This window comes from Dreissena polymorpha, chromosome 6 (genome assembly GCF_020536995.1).
Source record: "Dreissena polymorpha isolate Duluth1 chromosome 6, UMN_Dpol_1.0, whole genome shotgun sequence".
In the NCBI taxonomy this organism is placed as follows: domain Eukaryota; kingdom Metazoa; phylum Mollusca; class Bivalvia; order Myida; family Dreissenidae; genus Dreissena; species Dreissena polymorpha.
In genome coordinates, this window is record NC_068360.1 from 69,866,413 (window position 1) to 69,879,831 (window position 13,419).

Sequence of the window (13,419 nt, forward strand, 5' to 3'; positions counted from 1 at the left end):
ACTATACACCCTCCTCAACTCCACCCCTCCCTCCATTGTGATTGAAATTGAGATAGGTCCCTTCACCTTTAAAAAGAAAAATAGATAAGCGGTCTGCACCCGCAAGGCGGTGCTCTTGTTTTAACTTGTGTGTGTTGTTGAATAATGTAAACATGCTAAGTATAGAAATTTTCTTTGTTTTTTCCCCAATTTCTTTCGATGATATAGTACTGTTTTCAGCTGTTTACTTTCGTAATGAGGACAACATTTAAAAAATGCGGACATTATGAATCCCAAGTTAGCGTCGACCACTGATTCGTTTCTTTGTTTGGTACGATAACCGTAACCACTCACACAGGCTCGTTGTTTAGATTGTTAAGCTGAATAAACGTATCTATCCATCACGACTCTACTTCATTCATACGACCATGCACACGGCTAACCGATCAAATTTAATCGTGTTTGAAATACGTATACTTGCATTTGTAGGCAGATGTCTTAGCGAATTTCAACAAAATTATCTTCGAACGAATTAAGCCTTTGATGCCGAAATACTTCCGTCATCTTCCAGACTTACCGCTAGAGTAAGAATCTTTTATCATTTTTTATTATTCATGCTATTTTATCAATATCGTAATAATAACACGAGAATAAGTAACTAGTTCATATTATGTCCATTTCATATTAATATACAATAACAAGTTACTACGTGTATTCAAAATGCACAAAGTATTCCTTATTTAAAATATTATTTCATGAAAGACCTCACATGTTGAATTGATATATATCATGTTATAATTTGTCGGCATATTAATAAAACAACGCAATATCATGACACAAAGTGTTATACTGAACAAACATTAATTTGAAATAAATGTTTTGCTCGGCAATATGTCTAGTTTGCTTATAAGGGTTTTTTCTATATTAAACGACATTACACATATCCATATTGTGCAGGGTTCGAGGCTATCCAACTGACGGAGCAGGCGGAGAATACAAGGCAGGATCTGCAGACGGGTCAAAACCGGGCATTTTCTATGTTAACCTCTTCAGACCCGAGGACAAGTTAGTTACTTTCATATATTCACTTTAACGAAATAATTCTAGACGACAATATACTCAACACAAGCGTAATGTGGGTGATTTCAAGTTATATTACAGTGAAATTGAACATTTTAAAGCAAGTTTACAATATTACTCAGGAAAGATAACATATGCAACAAATATCTTATAAATATTAAATTGTGAACATTGCAATATTGTAAAACATTGACTTGTATTAAACATCGGTTCGTTTCTTTCACAGCCCCTCATATGCGGCGGTTTCGTTTTCACTTCACGAAGCCCTGCCTGGCCATCACAATCAGGTAAGTTTTTACGCATGCGGCTGCGATCAATATATTCATTCCCGCACTTGGCAATAGCACCAAGGGCTTAGTAACAAAAGTGACCAAAAATCCCCCTTCACCACTTTGTCAAAGAAACAGCGGCCATGCCCATGCCTAAGTTCAAGGGCACAAAGCTCAGGAACTAGGGAATATATCGATCTCTGTGCGTTAAACATGTGTCTTGCACATATACACTTTGAAGTGACATATTTCTAGATTAAGGACACAATCTTGATAAATGTAGAAGAACCTTGCATCACAAACTTAAAAACAAAACGGAAGCATAAATAGCTTGCTGACTTTTTAATTTAACGCAAAGATACATGTTACTTTTTCTACCTATACCAAAGTTCTGAATGTAAATAATGTGTTCTGTTCGAAACCAGGAAGAAATAAACTCATTAAAGTGTGTCATGATAATAATTTAAAGTTGTGTAATGATTCATTGGCGGATACGTTCATTTCTCTCTGATCTGCTTCCTTATGAAAACTAAATTCGAACTTAAGAACTGAATACCGACATTAGTAAACACATAGAAAGTGACCAATACAATTTCTCAATAAATAAAACATCACACGTGGCAGTTATTTAGTTGTTATTGTGGATTTTACAAACATAAGTTTGTTACCAATGTGAGATTGGAATTTGTTTGTCAATACACGTTCTATACAGATGCGCTGCTGAAATGTGAATCATTAGGTAATTATACTTGATACATGTGCTAGTCAATGTTTATCTGTAAGTAAGCATTCAGGAGTGATATGATGTAGTGGGTTTACCAGTTGTAAATCAGAAGGTAACAATATATTATTATGCTGCAAATTCAATACTGTTTTATGCTAGCATTATCCAGTTGTTGTGGCACCTTATTAATGAGATGTGTGACAGTCACGGCTTGAATCTTGATTGTGCATGGTTATAAACTACTCTTATCAAATATGATGCTTATAAGGTGCTCTTATTGATTATACTCGTTACTGCTGTTGTGTAATTGATTATGTGTGTACTTTCAGAAAGTAAATGTAAAAAAAAACTACACAAATATTTAAGTTGTTAAATAATAAATTCAATGTATCACATTTTAATTCAATCGCTTAATAAATGTGGATGAAGCCCGCTTCATACACGTTTAACATTGTTTGCGTACGGACAGACAGACCAACGAAACCAACCAACAAACCGACCTACAGACAGAATGACTCCTATGTACCCACAGTCAAACTTAGTTCACGGGTAAATAAATATTCACGTTTAAGATCGCTTTTTCCCAAACAAGGTGCATTTATGCTTTTACGAAGCGATATAAGAAACATATCTCAAGGTATAAATAAACATTGAGTTCATTCAAAAGTTTTTACACTATTTAATTAAATATATAAGCACCATTTTTGCAAACAAGAGGAACATCGAACATGATCTGATATTCATTAATAAAAAGGCGCATAGACATAATAATAGCCGATATGTTTTTGTTGTAGGTTATACCGTTTTCTCGTTCAATTGACCGTCATTTAGATATAGGCTCTCGGGATCTAAAGTGAATTGTATATTATGAGTTTGATGCTTCTCTATGTGTGCGTGTATAAGTCCCGTATACGCTCTACATTATCATACGATACGGACTGACAGCCTCATTCCTGTTTTTATTGTTCAGGAAAGTTATGGTCTTTTGGCCGACATACCGCCATACATGAGAAGCTACGAGTGGCTCTCCTTCAATGCCCCATACTTCTTCCCGTTCTTCAACGCGTATATTGAGGTCAGTAAATCTGTGTGCTTAAAGATTCAGTATTCTTGTACAGATTGATTATCTTCCGTAAAACTATGACAGTATGTTAACGTAACGTTCAGTAAAAATTAGGTGTTTGCAAAAATCTACATTTTATAGATGTTCATAATTATGATGTAAAAAGTACCAAATACACATTGCAAAAAAAACACCAATTGTGTGATTGCCAATCCAAGATATTCATGAATAATGTATGATAAGTATATGCAGCTATTTTGTTGTTTTCATTACATATCAAAATTGTAGCATGGTTCTGAAAATCAGAACAGGATAAGTTCCTCCAACAGTACACGAATTGATTTCTTCTAAACAGTATAAAAGAATGATTTTCGTGAATTGCAGAACAGCATATGAATGTTTTTATGATAATCATCTTATTTGATTTTTGTCATAATGTTGTTTTTGCAGGGTTGGGGTCTATATTCGGAGTTTCTTGGAGAAGAAATGGGCATCTATCAAAACGATTACGAAATGTCAGTAACAAACTAAGTAACTTACCATATGATGATTATAGCTATTTTTAAATCATTAAGGTACACGGTTAAATCTAATAGGGTAATTTTCACATAAATTCATCCGATTATTCCATAAAGAAAATGAAAACAATAGCATGGTATAATCTTCTAAATTGTTCTTAAACCTAGCGGTATAGAGAAACATTTCATAGGATCGTTCCCACATTATGACATGAGAATATCCCATAGGAAACTAGAACAAAGAAACTCACAAGTTAGTTACGCATATAAGGCATACAGGTTTATTGTGCAGATGTATTCCCTTATGTGCATACTTTATATCCACTAAAATCATTTAAACGAGAATGTTTACTTTCGTTTGCAAATTGTTCTAAGATGAACATGCACGAATGCTTTCAGGCTTGGCCGTTATAGCGACGAGATGTTCCGAGCCGTAAGATTAGTAGTAGATACAGGCATCCACGAATACAAGTGAGTGACTCTCTTTATGAGCATTTATTGATGAGCACTGCAGTTTGGCGGTTGCTTTTTTATCATGTAATATTTAAAAAATGATGTGTTTTTGCTCCGTGTATGATTGATCTGTATTGGATTGCTAATTGATCATCAGAATGAACTTCTATTCATGGACAATTCGTTTAAACGAAGGATGATATCTTTATAAGTAAGAAGATTACATGCCGTTCCTGGATTTACTTGTGTATTGTTCTGTGAAAATTGGACAAAATGCATGTGCGTAAAGTGTCGTCCCAGATTAGCCTGTGCAATCCGCACAGGTTAATCAGGGACGACACTTTCCGCTTTTATAGTATTTTTCGTTAAAAGGAAGTCCCCCCTTACCGAAAATCAGTAGTGTAGGAGGAATGTGTCGTCCCTGATTAGCCTGTGCGGACTGCACAGGCTAATCTGGGATGACACTTTACGCACATGCATTATGCCCAGTTTTCCCAGAACACGACACAATTTATTTGCAAAGTATGCAGTGTAACTTATTGTAAGAGGATTGACCATCAGATTAATACGATTCTCCGCTAAACCGCGTACATACGGATCTACGTGACCATTTAAGAAATAGAAAACCTCACATAGGGCCCTACGGCAGAATAGTGACCAGCCAGGAAGACCCAAATAGTATATGGACCGAAGCCGAATGCTGAGGTCCATATACTATTTGGGGCTGCCTGGCTGGTCACTATTCTGCCATTGGGCCTGAAGTGGGGTTTTCTATTTCTTATATTATACCGAACATTTTTGTGCAGATAAATGTCAATATAAAAAAAAATAATAACACTATATAATTGCCTTTAATATTTATCAGTTACTATTACGGGCAAATGCCCGCGAAGCGGGCGTTGACCGTTCATACATATGGGAATTTAGACATAAAATTACATAAGAATACCACATATGGATACGTCTCAAAAAAATTTGCCACGCGACATATATTTTCGCGATGCTATTTTTGAACTTGAACAAATCAAAAACACTTTGACATATGCTAAATCACATGTAAATACATACCTCATAAAAAGTTATATCAATGACATCATAATTGTGTAGCGAATCGCACTAAATATTCTCGCATTATTTGTTTTCTTCGCAACCGTTCCAGAATTAGGTCATTACTCAATTATCTCCCCTGAATGCTCTTCTTCAGTGGGTATAAGCCGAAGACTGGTTCACTACATATAGTAACAGTCTTCACCGAACACAATTTAGGGGAACATAACCCGTCTTTAATATATTGCCGAATCTCCGATTTCTGTCGAATTTATTTGCTTTGATCTTTTCGATATCTTATTGTTATTATCATCCTGACAAATCACAAACGCTTGTTAAAAAATTATTTGTTTTAAACACTATAGTTGGCATCTCTATTCTTCAAGTATTCTCGCGGTATTTCAATAACGACACCCTACTGTTTATGTATCAGAATTTGTGACGCATTTTCCATTCGCTCTCAGAAAGAAGTTTTACGTTAGATCATGAGCAATATTCTGGTAAGTTGTCGTTGTTACCCACCAGAAACACATTTATTCACAAATTTTTAAGATATTCAGATCTAACTTTTTAGTCTTTTAGCTTTAATTTTTTAAAGTATTTTCACCTCGTCTGCTCGCACTTTACCGATATCCCAAAAGGTTACATATCACTATAAATAGTTTAGGCCTAAAACCACAAAATCCGATACCGTTGGAATTTTCGTACCACAATCTTACGTAAAAAATCTTCCAGATTCGAAATCAACAAAAAACAGGACATTTATAAATTGTCTGCATTATTGATCAAATTTTAAGATATTTGTTGGTTTTCCGTTTTTAGAAGCTGTTCTGCCAAGGCAAGAGCTGGGCATTATACAAGCCATTATATCCAGCAAAACTGAGTCTGACAGTTTTGGTTTACAGAAATCAACAAAGGAGGGATTCCCGAACTATCAAAATTTCCAAGCTATACACACAGTTATTATCTGTGGTGATCTTTATTGGTTCTGTTTGTTTACTTGGATGGAACATGTGTGAACTTTTATAGAACTTTGAAAAGTCTATATATGTCTATCTATAAACAAAAATCAGCAATGGTATAATAAGATCAGATGTGCAAACAATGTCAAAGGGTTGTTAAATTAACAATTTGAAGGCAATTATGCTGAAAAAATATGAAAAGTTTCTGCCGATTATTGTCAAACTAGTAATACAAAACTTACCACAAGTATGTAAAAGCACTAAGTACCAGTGATCATTTTTAGTAAGATAGTGTAATTCTAAACAGTAGCAAATAGCTTGTTTAGTAAATGCATAATGCAATTAATATGATTTCTGTTCTATTGTGTAATTAATAACTTGGTTGTTACTTGCTAATCCATGATAAATGTTTTATGGCTAGTGCAAAACCAGCAATGTTAATTTTGTAAAAGGTAATACAATAACACCACTTAGTAATTTCATATACGTAAATATTCTTGAAATGTAGGTTGATGAGTTTTACTTATTTTGTAACTATTATTTTATGTGCAAATAAATGATGTGAAGTGTTTTGTATATCCACACAATACCACATATCTTTTTATATATGTACTGTATTATGTGTTATTTGAATGTTTAAATAAAAAAATATGGATGATATAACATGATGCATTCTAATATTTGCATTCAAATTGTAACTGTAGAGCTAAGTGTATGCAGTTTAGACTGTGATTTTAGAATTGCTACAAAATGGCTAGTTTTTTAGTGGCGACACAATTTAAACTATTCAACAATAGTTTGCGAAAGAAAATTAGAAACCTGCAAGATACCTGTATTTATTAAATATTTTAATTGCGAAACAAGTATGTTGTTATGCTGTTACACATAATTATACATTGATAATAAATAAGAAGACAATTAGTGGTGTTAACGTTTCCCAACAGTAGAAATCATTCTTCTGATGAAGTCAGTGGTATACAGACGAAAGCTCCAGGTATGGCTTTCAATACGTAGTGTGTGTTATTTGGCAGTCTAAAACTTATTGGATTAAAAAAAATCCTGTCAAATTTGTCAATCAAAATTGATTTGACACATCACATGTACTGTATGCTAAATGCAACTGCTTTAGCAAGCTGTCAAGTTGAACTGAGACATTTGATGAAACAAACTGGTTCCTGGGTAGGACCAGTACTTAGTGTCTATATGACGTACCATGACGTCGAAAGTCTACAAGACCTACTAGGTAGAACGAGAAATATACTTCGACGTACAGTTTTCACCGACCCTTGAATGTTAGCCAATCAGAAGACACCTTACATCTGTTGCTTTTAGAGATATTTGACATTGAACATAAGTATTATTATTTATACCAAATTATGCGACTATCGACCGCTTACTCATAGATATTGTGCGTATTTATTAAACATTATTATTATTATAATTTATACCAAATTATGCGACTATCGACCGCTAACTCATAAATATTGTGCGTATTTATTGACCTGGCGTGGCGGAATGAACCTCTGACTTATGCAAGTTATGGTTATCACAAAATACGACCAACGGAGAGGTTATAATACATTATTTATCCCGTTAATGCTTGGAAACTGTTTGGTTACCGTTGGGAATTTCCTACACAGTAATGCACTGGACGGTCGTGATACTCCGCCCCGCATGATCAATAAATACTCACAATATGCTGAATAATTTTAATTTTAAAAAGGAAATAATTGAATCTTCTTCAAATTTGTATGTAATCTATTTCAATGCATTAAATACTTGAAACTTCTATGTGTTGTTTTTTTGCCATTCTGATATTTTTATTGATTTTGTCCTCAATTAAAAGAGATTTTAAACATTTATTATGAATAAATCTGAAGGAAAAGCGGCTCAAGAGACTAGTGTTTTGATTGGCTGTTCAAAAAATGTGTACGTCGAAGTACAAACATGTATGTCGAAGTACAAATTGTACTTTGACGTACAAATATATACTTCAAAGTGTATTTTATATTTATGTCGACGTACAATTATTGTACTTTGACGTACATTTCTCTTGTTAACTTGTAGGTCTTATTGACTTTCAACCCAAATGGTACGCCATAGTATGTCTTTAGGGTTATCTAAAGAATGCTCTCACTTAAGAGATCAATACAGAGACCTCCCAGTGACTAAGCCAGTTGGCAGACACCCCATCCACTATACCACAGACACCGAACCAGCTATAAAATTATGTGGCTAGAAAACAAAAAAATATAAGATGCTAGATCTTTAAGCTTGGAACATGTAACTTGTTTTAAGATTGATTTTTTTTTGGATGCATTACTTAATTATTGCAACAATTATAATATTTCGAACACAATCATGTCAATATATTTATTAAAAATACATAGTTATCAAAAAAACTTAAAAAGCTTTTGCCCGTAAATTAGGTAGCACCTATAATCATATTAATAATATGTACGGTAGTATTGTTGTGTGCGAGTTGTTTCCCTGCGAAAGTTGGACACGGAAAATTCGCTTCTTTATACAACATTCCTTTTTAGTGTAAAGCATTTCACATATTGAGATACATTTTATATAGAGATAACTGCTTATATCAGATACAACATGTTGCAAAACATTTATCTCAAATATAGCATTTAATTTTTGTATTTTTAAGATGTGATTAATAATTTAAAAAACACACACTTGTGACCTGCCAAACGAATAGTTACTATAAATAATATGTACGGTATTATTGTTGTGCGTCAGTTGTCTCCCTGCGAAAATTGGACACGGAAAATTCGCTTCTTTATACAAAATTCGTTTTTATTGTAACTAATTTTACATATTGAGATACATTTTATATAAAAAAATATATGTTTATATTACAGACAACATGTTGCAAAACATTAATCCCAAATATAGCATTAAATTTGTGTATACTTTAAGATGTGATTAATAAAAAAACACACACTTGTGACCTGCCAAACGAATCGTGCGTTTACCCTACGTACATAAAGCAAAAATCTCTGCGTTGTAAAACTTGCACAATGCTACAAATTACCATTTTAGCGGGCACTATTAGATGCGCGCGCATCTAGTCGGCGGGAATAGCGCCCGCTGACTAGATGCGCGCGCATCTTTACCGGTCACTATTAAAAATAACGGACCTGTGTACAATTTATGTGAGGTATAATATATAGTGTTAATCTTATTGGTACATTACTTTTCCTCAGCTGGACGAGGGAACGTGCTATCGAGTACATGCTGAATTATACGTATATGTCCCGGGATGGAGCTGCAAACGAGGTTGACCGGTACGCCACCTGGCCCGGTCAGGCCACCGGCTACAAGATCGGAGAAATCAAGTTCAAGGAGGTCAGGAAGAAGGCTTCCGACGCTTTAGGTAAATCAGCCAATCAAAGGGCATCGGACATTCAGAGATTCACGAGGTTTTCATGTCAAACGCTTCGGCCAGAATAAGACAACCAACCTTGTTGAGTAATTTAGACTGTGCTGGTTAACAAACCAGATACATATCTTCTGACAGTCAATGTCAAAATTACATTCGATTTGCCATGCTCAGTATTTTCACAATTAGCTCTTGATTGAATTAAATAAGCTACCTCACATGTAATTGGGCACATTAATTGTTGTTTGAGACCAACTACTGCAGAATATAAAATTCCAGTCAGTGAATGATTTGATGTTTCAGTGGTTTTGATAAACAATTATTTGTTGTTAAGAGAGTATTGTACGAAAGCAGTAAAATGAAACATCGGCTGTCGTCACACTCTCTGTGTTTCTCTCCCATGTAGACTTACAGCTACAGATGTATGTACAATATATTGTCCATTTCAGGCAGCAAGTTCAATCTAGCTGATTTCCACTACGCAGTCCTGCGCTACGGTACGTTGCCTATGTCGTTGCTGGAATACGTGGTAGATCAATGGATTGCCGACCAAAGAGCCGGTGTCCCAGGCGTACCGACGGGCGGTGCGCCAGTGTTGGCGTTTAACGCCTTCAGCCTTATATTGGTCACTGTATATGCACTTATTTAACACAGAACAATATATATATATATATATATATATAAGTTGCACTCCATTGAGGGTCATGCTGTGGGGGTTTTTGTCCAATGAAATTGATTGTCAACAACTGGACGAATATTTACGCATATGGGTCGTGTTCTTGGAAAATGGAGCTTTTTACATTTGCGTACAGTGTTAGCCTGTAAAGTCCGCAAACTTCCCGCTGATATTCTAACACTTCGTAAATTTGAAACGCGAAATTGCCTTGCATTCCGAGTATGAATGGAGAGGTTGGCAGTATCTTTCAGGAAAAGACAAAATGTTACATCATTTACATCAGACGAGTGTAACGTGATTATTATTAATAGCAGCTCGGGAAGAATGTGCATCATTTAATCCTGTGTTTCATATAACACCTGTACGTTTCCTTCTCAACATTTCTATTGTCGATTTTGCTTGACACCACTCTCCACATGGAGCAAACTCTTAATGCTTAACTCTTCATCTCTTCTTGTATCCATACATTGAAGCTTATGTGTTTATTTAACTCGTATGATTAGTGGTGAATATCAAAGCGAAATGGGCTCATCAGGGAATGTGGAATCTTTGGGGGAAAAACAATGGTGGTTATGTTCAAACAACGCTTACACATGCTCTGCATTAATTATAGGTACATTCAAATAATTTTAACGAATTTCCTGGACGAGTTTAATAAAATATGGTATGTTTTGACAACGAATGTCAGATCTTTTTTATCATATGCTTTTAAATGAGTAAATTACTTCTCCTTATCTTAAAACCGTCTTCTGTTGTTGTCAGTTGAGAGAAGACAAAACATGTTTTATCGATTCAGTGCTTTTGTAAGTAAGGGGGAAACATATTTAACAATATAAAACAATTGTTCAATCAAATAAAAAAGGTAATCATGGTGTTCCTGTTTAAACGTCAGGATAATAATAAACATTTACGATGTTAAATCATTTTCTTTCTTAAAACATTATATTGCCGTTTAAACACACATGTCCAAATATTGTTTAAGATTTAAGTCACTCACAGACATATAAAGTGATACACATGTATACAAAAAACTTTAATTAACCTCTGAGTGCAGTCTACGTTAAAGTGCAGTTTATTTAACGTCCGATATGTGTGAAATAAATTTATTGACCCAAAGTTTGAATTGCAACTTTGTTAAATATCTATTGAGGCGTTAGTGTGCAGCTGTATAAGGACATATCATTAGACAAAATGAATTGCGAATGTCTTTAATACGTATCGTGTAATCATTACTTAAGGTTTACTGTCAGCTGTTTGGTGCGCACGTGGTGGTACCTGACAGCCAAAACAAACAGAATTTCTTGATCGATCGCCTGTCAAACACAACAGGTACTTGTCAAACGGATCTCCACATCTTTGAAAAAACACAACTATCTCCTGTGACTCGGATCGAGATAGATCGACTATCTCCTGTGACTCGGATCGAGATAGATCGACTATCTCCTGAATCTCCTGAATCTTTCGCAAAAGTACTTTGTTAAGTTCCTATGTATATTTTTCTGCTGAATCAGTGACCTGCGATCTGTTTAACGTAATGCTCTTTCAACCTGACTGATATTTTTAGAACTGGGGATATGTGATTTGCTGACCCGAATACTTTCATACAGCTTTAACCTCAACCGAAATCTATGTTTTGTATCGTCCTGTAAGAAAGAATTTGCTTACGATGCTTTTCTTGTTGTAGGTAAAACTGGTTTAAGAACATGTACTAATACTTTTGTTTACTTGGTAACCATTTGCTCTTCTAATATTGTTATGTTATATCAAAATAAAATAAAATTGACAATTATTGTAAATATATTAATCCATGAAGTCAGTATTTTGTTTTTAACGGGATTACACAATCCTTTCATCGCCTTCTTAAAACAACACTTGGTGTTGTTTTAACAACTTATCAGCAATAAAGATCTATTAACTTTGTCACGCTCTCATGCTGTGTCGTTATGACTGCAGCCGAAAGTTGCTACTAATACACCTTCTTATTGCTACGCGCACATGTTACGTTTATGTTCTTACTTTTCGCGACTCAAAACGACTGACGCGTGACCATTGATTTCAGATTAAACATGTCTTTCGGAATGAAATATTGGATGATGGCCGTTATGGACAATTGACCGTTATTCTCAAGTGTAATATAGAATGATTTGCATCAAGGGGAATCCAGATTAACCGTTGTTTGCAATTGACCGTAATTCTCCATTGACCGTTGCTTTATTTTTGTGATGTCATTTAAATATTGCTCACGATATTCCATGTCTCTTTCCTGTCGTGTTTCTGGTCTATTTAAATACTTATTTGTTGACAGATGTTTGGTATGTCTGGATGGGAATTATTGATCCAACTTGTACTAATTCATTTGTGGCGGAACATTCTGGAACAACGGTGAACTACGCGTACTGGGTCCCGGAAAAGTCTGGCGTCACCGGCGACCAACAATTCACTTTAATGTCTCGTACCTACGGGTGGAAATGGTTCGATTATTATTGCTTTTCCTGGGATCCTGTCGTATGTGAATACGAATACGAACAGAAATATGAATCTTTAAGATTGAATATCACTCCCGTATTCATCACACGAGAACAATTTTTGAACACATGCCAATGTTTCCAATAAAACTGCTTTGTATTAGTAAAACCATTTTATCCAAAGGCACACCAACTTGTTTGGATCAAGTTTTGTATTAATTGAGGCGGTATTTTAAATATGTGTAGTTGTTATACTGATATTACAGTATAAGCAAACATGGGAAAACATTTGCCTACCTAATTGTCTCCATAATAATGAAAAGCGAATATCATTTACTCAGACGTACACATTTAAACCTCCAAACGAGAAGGACGGAAATGCCAATTATAGACACTTGATTGATACAAAAGTTTGCGCATTAAATATAAAAATGCCGACTCTTTTATACGGAAATACAATAATTCTCTTTAATATATATTATTGTAATTAATCCAACCATACAAAATGTCTGGAGTACTTAAACTTGTATTGCTCAGAATTGATACTGAATGATTCCACGTCTAAAATACTTTTCTGTATGTAGGAATAAATATGAAATCGCGCCAGTTTATTTGGACACATATAGGTAACATATTCATTTAATTTGTTTTTTAAGTATACAAACAATAGCCATACTACTTCTATTAATTTTGGCCACTAAAACTACTACTACTTTTACTACTACTACTTCTACTACTACTACTACTACAACTACTGCTACTACTACTAATACTACTACTACTACTACT

At 34.6% G+C, this 13,419-nt stretch overlaps 1 protein-coding gene across 1 annotated transcript in view; it reads left to right on the top strand.

Annotated features, from left to right (window-relative positions):
* Positions 1 to 10,175, top strand: part of LOC127835782 (uncharacterized) — a 32,545-nt gene extending 22,370 nt beyond the window's left edge. The window contains exons 11-18 of the mRNA XM_052362218.1: positions 469 to 563; positions 937 to 1,044; positions 1,286 to 1,346; positions 3,023 to 3,127; positions 3,566 to 3,630; positions 4,033 to 4,104; positions 9,314 to 9,483; positions 9,939 to 10,175. Of these exons, the coding sequence (XP_052218178.1) occupies positions 469 to 563; positions 937 to 1,044; positions 1,286 to 1,346; positions 3,023 to 3,127; positions 3,566 to 3,630; positions 4,033 to 4,104; positions 9,314 to 9,483; positions 9,939 to 10,138 (876 nt within the window). The 3' untranslated portion in view covers positions 10,139 to 10,175. The remainder of the gene's footprint in view (positions 1 to 468; positions 564 to 936; positions 1,045 to 1,285; positions 1,347 to 3,022; positions 3,128 to 3,565; positions 3,631 to 4,032; positions 4,105 to 9,313; positions 9,484 to 9,938) is intronic.
* Positions 10,176 to 13,419: the final 3,244 nt, after the last annotated feature.